We start from the raw sequence: 18,432 nt of genomic DNA, 5'->3' as shown, positions 1-18,432 counted from the left end.
AAAAAGAGAAAAAAAGAGGGAGAAAAAGAGAGATAGAGAGAGAGAGAGAGAGAGTAGTAAAAAGATTTAAAAAGAAATGTAATAGAATCACCAATCCAATAATTTTGAAATTTTTCCTTTCAGCCACAATACCTTAATCCTTTGATGCAGATGAAGTCTCACGATTAAGAAAGGGTCGAAGACAGTCCCGCCGACACTCGCGAGTTAAATCGTGCGGCCGCGATGAAACATGATTCGTAAAATTTTCTTTTCCCCGAGGGAGCGGATCGATTTCGACAATCGGAGCATATCGAACAAACGAGATCAATAAGCAGTTAAGTAGTGCATGCTTGGTTTTGAATAGGACATACCCAGTATGTCCATGATTGAGTCCCGTGATGACCTGCACTCGTGATAGTGGCGACAGTAGTACTGGTGCCGTAACGGTCAGACTTCGCCACGGAGACTACCACCACCACCACTACCACCGCAACCTCTGACTGCCCCACCAACCTCTACAGGGTGCGCACCCCCCACTACTAGGGATGGGCGTGCTTGCCGGCGTGGAGGGGCTGGAGGGGAGCTAGAAAAATGTTCAGTTCTTCTCTAGAGGTACCGTTGGTTCCCTTCTACCCCTATCTGCCGCGCAATATTTTTGCCGTCCCTATAACCGACATGATCGGCCTTCCTATAGAATAGGATGGGACGGAATGCGACACCGACACCTCTCGATATGGAGAACGAAGAATGGAATGTCGGTGGTGAGCGACGTCGAGCTTGTACAGCCAGTTAAGCGGCTCGACTGGGTCACGGGGAATAAAGTGATGGAATAACGCGTGCAGTGTGCCGGACAAAGCTGTAAAATACAGATTTATTTTGTGTAACGAATGCTATCTCAGGCTATGACAGCACAGTGGTGAAAATAAAATCTCGTAAAAATGGCCAAGTACAATTACAAAGGAATAATCCTTATAAAGGGGAAAAATGATGACGCATGCTCTACTGTTTATATGACAGTGTCATGTAAGTGTGATATATAAGTGCTTGTTGAACTAAATAAAAATTTCATTGACATTCTGACATTCTGACCGATATTTAAATTCGAGAACTTTAAGTGTGTTTCTAACAGTGAAAAGATTGAAATTAAAATAAAAAAGATATATAGACGAATAAAGATCCTGTTTTGTAAATATTAGTTTATAACGAATTTTACAAATATGCCCTGACTCGTGTTTCTCCCGAAACAATTATTTCAAAGAATTAAAAAAATAGGTTTGTGTGAAAATCTTTTATCACTAATTGTGTCAACTTTTTCAAATCAGTCAAGAATTAAATAAGTTTTATTTGTTAAGTTTCCAATAAGCAATATATTAGCAGTACTAGTAATTTGCCCGCAGATTCGAACAGATTGCGGTAGATAGCCATCAACTGCGTCCGCATTAAGCTCGTGTTCTAGTGGCAGAATCTGTCGACATAATCTGACAGCAGACTGCCAGCAGAAACCGAGCAGAATCTATCATTTTGTAACCATTTAAATGGTAGATTCGGTTTCTGTCGTCATAATCTTTAAGTAAATTTCGTTATGTTTCTACATTATGTCGACAAAATTTGTAGTAGGCACTTTGCAAAATCTGTTTTTGATAGATCTGACTGTCTGGACTATATTACATAAATGTCCAAGAGGATAGAAGAAAGTTTTTGAAGTTGATACATATATGATTCGAAATAATAAAATAGGCAAATGAATATATATGTATAATATATAAAACATTTAATATAAAGTCCTCAAAGTTTCTAAGTTATAGAATATAACAATTTATGAACACCATTATATAAGTAGGTTAGCAGAGGAATGGCTGATAACTTAGTGTTGTGAGGGATTATATTGTCGCGTTACACTGTTCAGTATTATTGTATTCTTTGTTTGTAGCTGAGAAGAAGCGAGTGAATTGTCTACCTTGTATAAATATTTGCAAACGAAACTTCTAAGAACTACAGTGATAAATATGGCAGTAGTACTTAAGCTGCTTCAGGACTATGAAACAATGTGGAACATGAACAGAAGAAATAAAAATAGCCAAAGAATAAGCTTCGTTTCTTTTTGTAACTTTACTAGATATTTAAATAATCAAATGGTTAGTAAAAATTTATTTTAAATTTTCCAATAATCTAATATGAAAATTTAAATGTTTTTCTTCCTTATTTGCATTTAATTTACAAATATGAAACAATAATAGAAGCGTCAATTTCATTTTTTATACATCACTAGATATTTTATAACTTCATTAGATGTTCTAAATAATTAATAAATCTTTAAATTTTTCAATAATTAAGTAGCACGTACGATTTCCAAGTTTCTTTACTTATGTATATGCAGATATCATTTGGGGATCGAACAGAACAATTTTAGTATTCTCGTCCAATTTTAAACTCTTTTAGGTAATTTAGGATTTGGTCCCACTCTGACCTATCGTGCCCAAGGTATGACAGATGTTCACCAACGATATCTCGCAATCGACCTCCGGTTAATGGGTCGTAGGTCGCAGACCCTATTAACTACTACCCGCGAGTAAACCCAATAAATTATATCGCTCATTAAGTGCGCCCTACACGTGGGAATATTCCTTAATGGCTTTCCGCCTTCACTCGGAATACTTGCGTGCAAATGATTCGCGCTTTGCTAATTGCAATTTCTCCCTTCTACAAAAATGATGTATTCTTGCTTCCATCTTTGTGGAATAATTTAAGTGTAATATATTTATACATTTAATGTTAAAATTTTAGAAATGATCAAAAATAATGTAAATTTTTGTGTTTCTAAAAGCATCTCAATCTGTGCTTTAAATTATAAAGAGAATTGAAATGTACTTAGAAAATTTATCCAGGATATTCTATAACTATGATACAACTAAGAAGAATAATGATTATAGATATAAAAAGTGTAATCAAATTTACAATAAAATTTTTTCGTACAAAAGCTACGTTTTTGAAAAAATTAATTTAAAAAATTGAATAAATGTCCTATCTTTCCATTTCTGCTATCAGTTACAACCTTGTATGTGGCTCAAAAAGACTTGGAAAAGTCACCTTTTATCTTGTTTCTTTTGTACAATGTAATATCTATGCTTTTAGCCAATTGCAACCGGGAGAAAGGAAAAGTCATCCATAGGAAACGATCCTTAACAAAGGTCCCACTATCGTTTACTTCCTTTTACGCGTTTACGTATCGTTCGTACTTGCTGCCACCCTGCTTGACTATCGGCTTGATAAATATGGGCGGCTGTTGAATAATGCAACGGGTGCTCCGGCAGTAAACAAGTAACGCAACACCGCGGGTTACTGATTCGCCTAAATCACTCTGACCGACCTTCTCGCTCGCTTATGCGACTCGCCGCCACATTTTCCACAAGCTATCTGGCTTGATACATGTGTTTTGTAATGCGAGCATGTTTTGCAAGACACAGATAATTCGCAGAATAAAGAATCTCGATTAAAAAAAAAAAAAAAAAAACAGAGAAAAGAGAAAATTATAAGTAGGTAATTGTGATTGTGAAGGAAAACAAACATTTGAAGACCGTAACTTAATATAACTTGCTATTAAAAAACCAACTTCTTTCTTTTTCATTATTTAAGATCCACAATTACACATTTATCTAATATTAATATTAATCATTAACTCGTATATTGGTCTGTCGAAGCATTATTCAATTCAGGAAATTGACAAACACGATTTTTGTAAGAATGGATACAAAGAAATTGAAAGAGTAAAATAATCTAATGAATAAATCGCGGTATTTCAGCTAATAACGATGAAAAGTATACGGACACGCGATCTGTGTGTTTGGTGCAGGTTATTCCGTTAGTAGCGTTTAAGCACGCCTTGATGGCTTCAATCACGTCAAATGCGTTGCGTTTGATTGCGTTCGAGAATTCCGACATATGCACGTGGCTTTATATACACACACGTGTGCTGGTATAACAGTGGAACATGCGGAGATTTGGTCAGACGCGCGCGAACGCTTTAGGGAAGCAATTTCAACTAAATATTTAGAAACTTGTTTAAAGAAAGAAAGAAATACAAAATTGATTATTTATGCAGAAGGGATATTTTTCATAAAGAAAGTTAACCTCCGTATAAATTTTGATGCGGAGCAGAATATAGATATGATGATAATGGAAAAAATTATCTTGATTAATAAGAAAATTATTAATAGTAATATAAAACATCGAGGTAACAACATTAATAAAACTCCATCAAGATGCCATGCATACATAAATTTCTGTAGCTCGAGCATTCTGTAGCGCGATTTACGCAATAAAGCGCAATATTTCAGCGCTTCTTTATAATCATTCATAATTCTTAATTAAAAAATATATGAGTTTTTCAAAATAATTAAACTAAGATATTTTAAAAAATAAGTAATCTTGTAATTTACAAAATAAATTAGCAATGGCACAAACCGCTAGAATGACAAATCCATCAAATTTTTCCAATTTTATGGGATAATTCGATTAGGTAACTCAATTGTCATATATTTACTTATTTACGTAATTGTAATAAATTTCGTTAAAATCGATGAAAGAGAAATCTGTCTTTTGCATAATTATCAGGATTAAGAATTAATTCCAAATTTTAAAGACTAAGAAGTTGCATTTTGTAAAATAAAATGTCCCAAATTTTTTGCCTTTTTTCATTAATATTGTTCCAACGTATACTTATTCCATATTAATACTCAGCGAGTTCACGTAGTTTAGTTCCCGTCTTGTATTCATCTTTGCACACCAGTGAAGGAAGGAAGGAAGGTAGGCAATCTCCGAGGGAGGAATCTCGAGTCGGCAGGCTTTCGCGCTATAAAGTTGTTCTTCAAGTATTCCTATATCGCCCACACCGTTGGTATGCCAATATAGTGCTCGCCCTTTGTCACCCCCCTCATTCCCGAGAGCGTGCTCTCGTCGACCACTCTCGTCACATCCCTTGCCGTGCTGCCATATTCCCTCATCGACCAGCAGAACGTCCCCTGACCCTCTGCATACTCCGTTTCGCACACAGTGGTATGTTCGCATGCCAGGGATATAATGATTGGCAGCGGACTGTCTGCAGTCCGACCACGACTATGTTCCCTTCTCACCCACAGTACAATGTTTGTATGAGTAAATTAAGTTCGACAAATTAAGAATTGGACAATTAGTTAATACGGTATGTTATTCTTTCATTTTTTACATAATTAATGTTATGTGATTATTTCCCTCCTTCTCAAATCTTTATTTACGTAAAAAGAAACTCGATTAATCAGTATATTAGTGAATGACATAAATACACCATAATATGAAAACAAACGAAGTGTGTTGTATGTACTACGTAAGGCGCACTGTGAAGACAGCTTAATTTAACTCGCAAAATATCATATCATATAATGGCAGATTCTTAATTCTTAATAAAATAATAAAATATTTTTAATTTTTGGTTGTATGTTGACAGGAAACACAGCAATTATTTTTTAAGAAAATTCTGCGACTTTCGTAAATTCGCGTTGTTATTGGTATTAATAATGGCGAATTAGCGGGCAACAACGATCTATGCTACGTGGCAACGAGCTTAAGTTAAACGCATGGTTGCTGATAAGGCTCGTCGTAACGGGTACTGGAAGCCAACAGCGTCGCCTGTGCTATGAGAATGTATACTCTGCAATTCACGCCTCGAGACATATATACGCCCCTTCGTTTGATTGTAAAATAATGACGTCACTATGTCTTTCGATCGTAAAAGAAATATCGTATCGTCGATTTTACCCTGTCTGTATTTTTACTTTAAACAGCTATTGCTCACGTTGATGTTACTGTTAACATCGTGTATGTGCTGCAAATTATATATTATTAATAATTCAATCTTTTTACATAACGTATAGCGTCTCTCTCTCTCTCTCTTTCTCTCTCTCTCTCTCTCTCTCTCTCCAGATTTTTTATTCCAAAAATCTATAAATTATAAAAATTTGAACTATATTATTATTTATAATAAAATTATAAAAAGTAGAATATTAGCTGTCAATGTCACGTAAGTTAATTTATGTGCCAGCGCACAGCACCATTCGCTTGTGGTTTTCGCAGGGCTGTAGAGAGGCGACAGGTTTTGACGTTAATATGATGCGGCCGCCCGCATGCGAGATTGACACATTTTGTAGGCTTAATCGGCTTCTCTATGCCGCCATTAATAGCGCTTGATCTATAATCGTTAATCCGCATTGTACGCTTTTTGCGCGACTACTAATTCTCCCGAAAGCTATTTGTTCTATTGACGTCTAAATAGCAGCGGCCAAGTAATTTCACGTTTAGGATTAGTCGAACTATTCACCTCTTGCCTCGCCTGCAAGTCTCTCCAACTACTTCCAGTCAGGATCATCTTTAAGGAGGGCTCAATCATCCGTCTAATTACCGTTGCTTCTCTTTTTCTCGCTTCCAACTCATTCGCTCTTCTCTCCCGTATCCTCCTTCGTCATTCACTCTGAACTTTTGCGTCTTCAATTCTCTCCTTTTGTACTTCGAAGGAGGTTTTCCCCCTTTTGTACTTTGATACTTTCTTACTAACGTAGCCCAGTCAAATACACGTCTTGTTCAAATAAATTGCCATTTTAATTTTATTTCGTTCATCGTTTTATAAATGAAAAATAAAACCGTATATTTTCTTATGAAACGAACAAATCGTAAGAACTAAAATAAACAAAATGTTTATATCGAAATGCAAAGATTTAAAACAAAGATGTATAATAAGTTTGTGATATTCTATACCAAGGCCTCATTAAACGAAATTCAATCAATCACTCACAAACCAGCTTAAGAAGATTTAAGGAACATCTATGTATTCTATATCTCTATGTACACTATATCTCTTTGATAAACATGTATCTTATGAAAAAAATTTAGACAGACTGTTTTAGAATGCAACAATTAAAACCATTTATAAAAAAAAATTGATCAATCTAACAAATGAATAATTGCAGTTATAATACGCTGAGAATAAGCATTTATAATAAAATATATGAAAGTGTAAATAAGTATAAGACAGGAAGTAAAAGAGCGAGATTCAGTGGAAACGACTGGATAGAAGGATCGCGTTGCGCCGCGCGTAAAGTTAATAACGGCTCAAGCGCTTGAGAATAGAAACCACGAATAGTCCACTCACGTGCGTGCGAATAAGGCTACCACCCGGCTGTAAATCAGCCTTAAACCTGGCTGGGCAGCTTACAATCAAATGTACTTAGCTAGCCTTACCCGAAGCGGACGGATAAAGTGGCGAAAGACGAAAATGGAATATATCCACGATCATAAAGCGCACATACCTACCACCTAACTTTTCTCGCCTCCGCCCCACCTATTCCATTCTTATTCCCTTACGCTATCGCAGCTTTTACTTCCAGAAATCACATTCGTAATACGTCGTCAAAGAGAATTTCTCGCAGGATTCCAATAGAATTGCCTTTAAATATGCATCCATACATCAGAATTCTATATAGGTATAGGTGAAGCACTTCTTTTGTCACGCGCTTTTGGCCCAATATCGAAAAGCATATTGTCTGCATCGTTAAAGTATATCCGTACTTGCATGTATTTAATTTCTCAATCATATTTTATAGTAATGTGCGCTGTAAAAAAATAGAATAGAAAATAGAAAGGAAATAGAAAGCATTACCAAATTGATGAAAATTGGAAAGAAGCAATTAATTTTTTAGTTTATAACAAAAACAGTATTAAACATTTTAAAAGGCTCTATAATTTAATTAATTGACAAATATTTATAAATAGAACTATTTTAAAAGTCCTTTGATAGATTGAAAATCTGAAGCTACAATTTTAACGAGTTTCATCCAGAGATTAAAATATCTCTTAAATTCAAAGATTCGAATTTTTTGTTAGATATTTCGTCCTTTTCCTTTCTCTTCTCTCATACGAAGATGTTACATCATCTTTATACTGATCGTTCAGTAATAATAATTTCTTAAAAGGCCCCAAAGCTATTATCGTGTAGAAAGTTAATAGGATTAGCTTCCCAACATTGTCTCTAAATTGTCATATGTTTTCTCGGCAGAAGATTTCGAAGGACTAACGCGATAATGGGGATTAGGAAGGGCCGTTTTGAGGGTTGTACTAACTTAGATAGAGTACGTTGACTGGTACGGTTTCAAGGGGACCCAGATTAGAAAGGTCTAATTGCTACTTAATCTACCAGTGAATATATATCGTTATCAACCCGCATGCGCTCGATCTACAAATCTACACAAAGCAAATCTCGATGTAAACACGATACGCAGTCCTTTGGAGCAAGATAATGTCGATCATCGATCTAATACAAGAAGAAATTAACCATCCACACAAAATAAAGCATCTTCTGTGTATCATACGACACATATTGTATAATATTTATCCAATAATTCCTGAGATGGAAACTGAAATTTATTACCCGGAGAAGCAGCGCGTTAAACACATATATAGGTAGAACTTACGCTTAATCTCCATTTTGAAAAGATTTTCCCGCGGCTAATGTCGAAAGCATCGCGTTTTCCGTGCATTACAGTAGAAATTAAGCCATCTAACACCATACCCATATTTTTCGTGCTTCTTTCTACTTCCACGCAGGACGTTATGCAAAGTTCCTGCTAGGATTCCTTTATCACTTTTTCTTCTAACGACTCTTTCTTCGCAAATCTTTTCGCCGCATCGCCATTTTTAAGGAAACTATTTCCATATCTTTCTCACCCATCTCTTCCTCGTCCGTTGTCTTCCTATTTTGTCCATAACGGTATGGACGATCCGTTTTCGCGATATCACGTATCGCCAAGTTCCGACTACTTATTCTCGCACGTTTACATATATGATAATAGTTGTACAAGAGAAAAGTATTAAATATACCTAGAATAAGATTTACATTTTATTCTACAAATTTTTTTCAACTTGATTAAATTTATTTTAAATAATTGTTTAATTATCTCATAACAACATTTATGCATAAACATTATGCATGAATTATAATCATATTCATAAATAACAGGTCAATATTATTTACAACTGTTACGGTTGGAAAGTAAATTTGAATACATCTGCCGATTGTTTGTGTGAATTTATGCGAGTCATCGAGCTGTCATCATTAATTGATTAATTGATCAATTCTTTTTCGAGTAAATATAAACATACGGAAAATCTCTCTTCCTTTTTTGATTAATATTATGAAAAAGAGTACATCAACTGCAACCAAATCATATATTTCTTTCAATAAGGAGTCTAGAAGTATATATGCTCAGGATATTTTGTAGAGATCTGCGACATCACCCTTAAGCACTCATCACGCAAAACAATACATTTATCTTTTCAACAATGATGTCATAACAATGTGATGAACAAAAAATTCTGTGGATAAAAATGACAGAGGCCAATCAACATCTGACGATAGCTCCTGCGATCCGAGGGACGTTATCGCACAAAGCCCGTTTGCCAAGTCGTGAAGAAAGATGGATAGTTTTCATCGTCCCGCTCCATAAATTCTCGTGAGAGAATCCCGCGCGGCGATAAAGAAAGAGAAAAGGGGATACCACAGGGAACTGCCATTTTCTTTTGATCCGTGAAAGAAATTGGAGAAATATTCATTTTTTGCATATGTTTTATCACAGAAGTACGTGAGGAATTGAATAAGTTGACAATAAGATCAGGTACTAATTATAATTATAATTAATTGTAATCGAGGCAAAATTTGTAGAAAACACTTGGCAAAATCTGTTTTCAACTACCCGAGCTACTCGAGGTATCTGAGAATTCTGAGCCTGTATAATGAGCGCAATCTTGACCTTATGTCGGATTACGACCCGAAAACTCGGACGATAAAGGGGCGCGTCGCTAGAAGCCCGGGTAACCTCGATTTACAAAGTACGTAGCGGGGGTGTGGAAGCGAAGGATAGATTTTGGCTGGATGCCAACAACGGCACTGCGGATATCGATGGTGACACTGCGCGATGGTGGGGCTTCGCTCGTTCGTTCGATTGCATGGCACCCACCAGAATCTACCAGCCCAGAATAACTAGTTCGTTTAGATAATTATTTATATTATAATAATAATATTGTTATCATATAGATCGCTATTTATGTATACACACAGAATATCATAAAGGGTTGAAGCATAAAAACAATAGACAGAAAAATTAACGAGAAACTAAGTACTAAAAATGCATACAATTTTTCATTTTATTTATATTTAAAATTCGCTGTATCTCATGCGATCGGCTTATATAGTCGCGCAATGAGATAAGAATAGAAAGTTGATCTATATTTGTTACGAAGAATAAAGTGATTAAAATATATATGTATATAATAAAAGGAAATGTGATAAGAGAGAAGAAGACATTATATTCTATCCAAATAAAAATAAAAATCCGGGAAGATTATTGTCTTCATAACAAATCAAATTTTTTCTCTTCGACAAATGGAAAAGGGAGAAAGTGGAAGAAGGAGCTCAATCAGCTGATCGCAACAGTATAACAACAAAATGAATATGACAAAGTCTCGCGGACCAACTAGAAAGGCTTTTGTCTTATCCTCACGTACCAGAACCCAGCGTAAACATAATAACAAATCTTCCACTCACTTGAGGCGATATAAACCTCAGCAATGGATATTAACGTTGTCGGCAACGTCACAACGTCGTGTCGCTACATTTGCTTCTCAAGTCTAGTTAACGCATTATGGCTCTTTGTGTGCGTTGCGCGCGCGTAGTCGTCACGTATATTGTGAACGATGCGTTTTGTTATGGCGATATTAAGGCGCTTTCGTTCATTCCTGCGGAAACGCGATAGCTTATGCGACAGCCCATGTGGATATACGCCACTTATACGCGTCCACACGCTTGACTGGGCGAATCGAACGATAAATTATATTTTCTGGACCGCCACGATAGTCGATGTGTTCGATTGGCTGATCATACGCCGTCACTCTGATTCTCTTCTCGCCAGATTTCCTCTTTGACGCAGGTCGATTTCGGCATGAAAATTTTATTTACTTCCTTCACAGCGGTTTTTTCCTTTTCAATCTTTCGATATGTTTCAAATATAATCCACTCCAGTTTATAAATATATTCTATAGCAGCGTGATAAAAATTACGCTTTAGTTTAATTTGCTCAATTGATATCAGTTTTTTCTTCATTTTTACTCGATATCAATGTTTTTAAATATAACAAAATGCTATGCCATTTTCGCGTTTATCATTAAATTTGTTTCAATTTTATATTATTTTGACACTTATGCGATTATTTTGTTAGGCACTTGAAAAATTATTTAAAAATATGTTCCATCAAGTGTAACAAATATATTGACAAAATCATAATAACTTTGTCCAAAGTTTGATGTAATTACAATAATTACAATTATATAAAATAACATATTACATTATGGCCTTTTAATCCGATTAGGTTCATATGAATAAGGTAGCATTACCGCAAGAGTTCTATTGACTACTCGGATTCTATTCTCGCGGATGCTCTTGCACTTGACGCATAACGAGGCCGTTAATCCCATTGCGGAAACTTTGCCGGAATTTCTCAATGAAAGAAATATATCTACTCGCGAGATAAAGCCATCGAATCGGACATTAATTTGCAGAGGAATTGAAAGCGATGGCTCGCTATCTCACACTTTTTCTCACACTTCCTTTCCTTCACTTCAGTCTCTTCTCCCTTTCGTGCTCATACATTTCACTAGAAATCCATTTAAACTGATAAAGGATAACTCTCCTTTGATAAAATGAGAAAGAGGAGAAAGCGCGAATAGAAAAATAAAAATGGTGGGTTAAACAAAAGAAAAGAAACAAACAAATGGTTAGAATAATAATAATAAGAAAAAGTTTGTATTTATGCTCGATATTCACTCTATTTCTGCGACAACTCCATAAATTCTTCAAAGATAAAAAATTTTACTCTATAACCAAATCTAAGTAAACTTTAGCTTAATAAAATCTTATACTTTAAAAAAATCGGTGTTTAAAAAAAATATATATATAAAATAAATTTTTTAAAAATAAAAATAGGATGTGATGATATTTCTTCAAATTTTTAATAAATAAAAATTGATCTAAAGTTCTGCAAAAAATTCACAGACCAGAGAAAATGCAGTAGATACGGAATATTGTGTTAATATTGAAAGAATTAGGAAACGGAAATATAATACATGATTCCGACAAAAGACGGTCCAAAATGGCAATGAAATATAGGCGAACAGAGATATTTTTGCAAGTTAAATAAGCAAGGACTTCTCTGCGAATTGGTTCTGAATTTTATTGGTTCGCAATTTGTGCGCGACAAAGGGGTTACTCAGCTACTACGAACCTGGCCTTTAAATGGTAATTACGAGAGATCCTCTTCCTCCGGCTTCTCCTCGTTTTCGCTATCGGAGGAAACGATTTTGTAAAATTAAATGTATTCTTCGCACTTACGAGTTCGAACGCTTCGAGAAATTACCGATTTCGCCATCACCTGATGGCAAAGGCATTTAACTAAATCAAGAATGCATCTTGGGAAAGAGACTGGCAGTTATTACTTTTAAAGAAAATTATAGTTCGATATATTCAATATGCGCATGAATATTTACAGGTGAGAATTTTCAGATAACGGAATTTTACAAAAGCAACAAAAAATTCAATTTCAAGAAAAATTATAAACTTTAGCAAACTTCAAAACTATGCAGAAACGTCATTAAATAGTAGAGAAGGGTTTCTTTATCTCGGTTGTTATCACATCTTAAATATTTCTTCATTTCATATTTCAAATAGAGATTTGCTTAATTATTTAATGTTAGATTCTTTTGCAATAAAAATAATAAGTATAAATAGAGCCGAATTTTCTTTAATTGAATAACCACTAGTGCTCTTTCAACGATACAAAAAAGCTACGAATAACTGATTTAAAAAATCGTTAATAAACATCGTACACAATGCATAGTAATATTGTATAATATTTTTTGAATATCAAGAGAAAAAGAGATTTACGATATTTGACATAACAATATTTAGTTAGCATTTCGAAATTCAATGTTATAAAGGTATATTTGTACATACGTGTGTTGGAGAAGAGGGAAGAGAATCTATATCTATATATGAAATAATAAAGGCAATAATCAAATGTTACACGATTCCGATGCGTTACACAGTTAGATATGTACTAGATTACATATAATAATTTATATATTTTTCAAAGGTTGGAAAACTTTTGCTACTCCATAACTTCATAATTGAAATAATTCTACATCTCTAAAGAATTGAAGATAGGTACGAAACAGTTATTTGAAATAAGCATGTAGCACTGGTAATTAATGATCATTATTGTCATCAAGATAATACATTAATTAACGGAATTGCCGTCTTCAGATTGTCGTCGAATCCTCGAAATACAATTGCAAATATTAGCGCTTGCGCTTGTAATCTAATAAAGTACGTCCGCCGCGCCGCGCCGCGCGGTGCCGTTGAGTTCGGAATATGAGATTTAAACTCGATGTAATGTTTGCCTTGTTTCTGGGTCAGCAATACGATACGTTGATGAACGGATTAACCAAGGATAAAGTTGAAGTTACCACAATGTGCGTAAATTTTACCGAAATAAACCGCATTCCCTCCCGGAAACAACAACAACAACTTTTTGAAACTAATATATTGTCCAACACAAAATATTCGATACGAAGGGTATTTCGTTGCAATGTCAAAAATCCATACACGATATATGATAATGTAAATACATTGTAGCCACACAAGTGGTTTTCACATAAATATTATCTCACGTATTAAATTTACAAATTATTTGCATGATGAAACATTATAGCAGCAATGAGTCATTATTAGTCATTAATAATATTACTATAGATTAAGTTAGACAAATTATAAGCCATGCTAAAAGTTATCTCAAAAAATTGACAATTAAGAAATAATAAATAAATGCACCGCCGCTCTTCAATTTTATGCGTTATTCCGCAAAATGAACATTATGATATGATTATTGTGTGAGAGAGAGAAAGAGTTAAATTTTAAATGTCTCAATATTATATATATTAAGAGCCAATTTTATCATTTCGTACATTATTTTACAGTGTCTTTCTTCTGTGATTGATTTTATAATAAAATGTTTGATGATCGTTGTTATTTAATATATAAGTCGCGATAATATAAAAGTGTAAATATTTGACGTTAAAAATATATATCTTCATAACCTTTTTAAATATAGTTTTTTATTATGCATGTAACATTGAAAACAATTTTATTAATATTGTCTTTGCTGTATGATCACACGTCAAAGGGAATTGAAATAATTGAATCCTCGTGTTTTCCTCCCATTATTTTCTTTATTCTATGGAGATTCTTAGGGACGTGATTTTAGATTTTTTTCCCACAAAAAAGAACTTAAAATAAATGTAAAAACTACGGAATATAGTGATGGTTCGAGATCATGTGCTATACGGTGGTTGAAATCAGCATAATTCACTAGGAAGATTTTTTAAATCTCTATCCCTTTAAATCGATTCTCACAGTTACCATATCCGTGAGTAATTTCGCTGCAACTACTCCATTTCTCCATTATTCTCCAATGTAATAACGTAACTGTATTATACTGCATGATGTAATAATGCGCGGAGTAATAGTCACGTTGATAGCACATAATATTTCTAATATGGTGCCAATATGTATGAGTTATCTCGAAAATATTTTATATGGCAATTTTATATGTCGATAACTTCAATTTTAATGTCGTGTGTTTAATTGAATAAAAATCTGCATCTAATTTTTATTCTCAATAAGGTTAAATTAATTCTTTCAAACTATAATACGCTTTTTCCTACAGCAAAATTCATTTTAAGAATTAATTACGAAAAAGCATTTAATGTTCAAAAATGAAAAACTATCGTGAACCAAATCAATTTTCATTTGTGGAAAATCAACTGCAGAAATTTAGAGAAAAAATATATTTCTATTCGGAATTTTTTATGTGTACGATACTCAATGTGGTTTCTGTTAGTTTTTAATTTAGCTACATTTTCGAAAACGATTGAATTGTTTACGCTTTTATTCGAGTTTTTTACGTTCACGATGCAAACGTTCATTTTTCGCTATTGAATTTCTCATTCCGTTTCCGCGCCCAGTTTTACTCGTATGTGTTTTTTTCTAACCGACAAGCCCGATGTTGTTCAGTTAAGTATCGAAAGATATTTATTGGAAAGCTATATTTCGGATTATCGAACGGCGAAAGACGATTTTATCTGATAAATAACAATTATTTGACTAGTAAATCAATATTTATGTTCATGGGATCAAGAAGAAGATGAAGCAGCGATATCGTCTCGAATCAATATGAATATGATGAAATCTTATAACTACATTTACGCAGCCATATGGTGGATCTTCAAGGAAATGTCTTTGACGATTCGCGATTTCAATTTTTCGAGATTCGCCCTAAAGGAAGAGGAAAATCTAACACGAAGCGAGAAAAATACGCTACGTTTTCAGGCAATACTCACGCGCGTATTTTTCTGGAATTTCCCCGTCGGCGAAACACTGGCGATCTTTTTCATTTTGCCATTTTTGCATGGACGTCCTCGGTAGCACGGAACCTCGCTACTCGTGCTCGTTAACAAATTCATGTTTCACCGAATGCACAAAATTCTTCACGCGAGGATAAAGAATGCGACGATCTTATCTTGTCCGACATTTATTTTTAAATTTTCACTCTATTTTTATATTTATATAATAGAGAGAATTTTTATATTATATTTGTACGTCAGTAAATTATATTTACTACAAGATTTCTAGGACTAAACTCTCCTTCCACTTCTTCTTTATCTAATTATTAAGCTCGCTTCCTAATTGAATCAAGATTGTTACAATGCTTCTCTCTCTCACTCCTTTTCTCATTCGCGCGCGCGCTAGCGAGAGCTCGTGAATGTATTTATCGAGGACGATGTTGAAGACAATTCTCCTCATTGGATACCAGTTAAATCACGTTTCCATCAGTGAGAACAATGCACCTCACGGCGCTCTTAACAATAAGGAACGAATTGAGCGCGAAGACGCGACGTTTCGCTACGGACAAAACATTTCCCATCTCTTGATTGGATATTTCATGAACAGAAACGACTAATTAGCTACCGTGGCGTTTGCCGATGATTCTCCGTGAAGATCACAGAGAAATGAACCTTATCTGGATCCAGGTTTCGCAAGTTAAATCCATTATGAGAGAGGTAGTCAGTCTGAGAAGGTTAACTCCGGTCAGGATCGGGTGATCTCTGTGTGAACTTGCGTTTGACTGAGTTAAGATCTATTCATACGGTTTAGCTTTAGATAAACTAAGTAAACTAGGACAGAGATTATTATGGAGATAGTGAAAACATCGTGTAGCACGAACGTGTCGTTCTCCATTAATTCCAAAATTTTCCCGTATTGATAACTTTATCTATATCGCTTTAGCATTAATGTCTGTTTCATCTATTTTATAAAACGAAATATATAAAATAAAGCAAAATTTTAATAATTAAAGCCGTCCAAAAGGACCACAATTTCATTTAATTAATTTAATTAATTTCAAAGATGACTCAATTAAAGATGAAAGTCAGCAATTATTTAAATGATTATATAATTATGTATATATACTCATAATGTAGAAAAAACAAGTTATGTCGAATAGAATTAATATTGGCAGTTATGTTACTTTTTAAAAATTGGAATAATTCTCTCATAGGCTATTACTGTAAACGAGTGAAGATTTTTCTTATACAATATATCACACTAAACATCTCTATTAAGAATTTAAATTATTATATATCGGGTAGATCTCTTAATCGACTGTATCGACAGTATTCGATTCTCGTTGGAAACGCCCTATTGTCTAGGATAATTTCATTAGAATAGATTTCCTCTTTCGCTATCTCTCGCCGGCGGTATTTCATTCCAGCGCTCGATACACATGCTCAGATAACAGATGATATATACTATATCTACATAACAGCATGATACTGTTTTCTCCAAATCCGGCCAACACTCGGTACAAGTTATTCCACCGTTGCACACGTTAATTTCGATTGTAGAATTGGATTATTAAACGCAATACGGCAACAAGGCAAGACGGCGGCAAGTCAAATTAAAGTATGTACTCTGCGTTAATTCAATTCAAAGATGTACGAAGCAGCGCATGATTAAAGTGACCTAGATTCAATAATATTCGCATAGGAGCCAGAAATCATTCTATTTCGTCGACATCTAAAGATTTCGGATTTTTGTTAGGTTTAAGTTATCTGATGTGTCCTTCATCGCATGTAGCGATAAAGGGAAAACTAGAAGTTCGTTCTCCAAACAATCGGCAACCCAGTAACCTTTCGGTCAACCTGGCATTCCAGTTACAAAGTTCTGCAGTTTCAAATTGCGTCCATGGATTATGGGAGTTTACGAACATGTTTATTGTATATAGTTAGGCACGCCACCATTAGTTTATGTGACACGAAAACTTGTTCTCGCGAAAGATGCGAGATGGGAAATTGAAACTAAAAAATCTCGAAGATGACAAAAGTACCTGTATCCAATTATTGTCTGAGAAATTCATCATACGATAAATTACATCTCATTAAAATGCAACGAGTTCTAGCAATTCCTATTTACTTCATTGATGTCATCTACAGTAAAATACACCCGGTCTTCTTATTGTTCAAACGGAACGCCCTCATCCATTAGTACTCGCATGTGCTGTCTATGCGTGTAAATGCGTGGGTAGTTTACCGCATGCGGGAAATAAATTTTAACAAATTTCTGATTGTAAAATTTCGAGCGCAAAAAATTTTTCGGATGCGGGTTGCACAACGTGATAATAGAATATCATGATTTTCTCCGTCATTATATATATACAGCTAGTTTGACTGAAAAAAGTTTGATTAAAAAATACTGCAATTTTACGAAATTACTTATTTTTAAAAATAACATATTTTAAAACAATATTCTTAAAAATAATATTAAAATAAACTTTAACAAATATTTTCCAATGTATTTTAAAATGTTATTTTTTAGACTTAAAACTGTATTTATTTTCAATTCATCAATTATATCAATTCAAGATTAATCATAGTTTTTTGTATTGTTACCACATTAATATTCTTTTTATATTATGTTTAAGGAACATATGTGAAATCATATTTAATGTAATATTTATAATTATAATATCAATGTAATATATGTTCAAAAAGTGTTCAATTCCATGGAACGCTTTTCTATAAAATTATTTTAATTAAGAGCAGGCGAAACATACATACACGGAGAAAATTTTATAGTAAATATTACTATGGTGTCGCACTAGCTGCGGACCATCGAGGAATTTTAAGTTAAAATACTATAATTATTGTTTTAAAAACGATAAAATAACGTAATTTTTACCATAAACATAGTAATTTAACTTAAAATTC

At 34.1% G+C, this 18,432-nt stretch overlaps 1 protein-coding gene across 3 annotated transcripts in view; it reads right to left on the bottom strand.

Annotated features, from left to right (window-relative positions):
- Positions 1 to 18,432, bottom strand: part of LOC112464316 (complexin) — an 82,722-nt gene that overhangs the window by 25,902 nt on the left and 38,388 nt on the right. Inside the window, exon 1 of one of the 3 annotated variants that reach the window (XM_025031255.1) lies at positions 351 to 453. The exons of 1 other annotated variant lie outside the window; for it this stretch is intronic. In XM_025031255.1, coding sequence (XP_024887023.1) covers positions 351 to 363 — 13 coding nt within the window. In that variant the 5' untranslated portion in view covers positions 364 to 453. Of the gene's footprint in view, positions 1 to 132; positions 313 to 350; positions 454 to 18,432 lie in introns of those variants that run through there. One more of the 3 variants, XM_025031256.1, reaches the window with a different exon arrangement.

This window comes from Temnothorax curvispinosus, unplaced genomic scaffold, assembly GCF_003070985.1.
Source record: "Temnothorax curvispinosus isolate PA1 unplaced genomic scaffold, ASM307098v1 QBEX01014079.1, whole genome shotgun sequence".
NCBI lineage: Eukaryota > Metazoa > Arthropoda > Insecta > Hymenoptera > Formicidae > Temnothorax > Temnothorax curvispinosus.
This window is presented reverse-complemented; position numbering and strand designations above follow the sequence as displayed.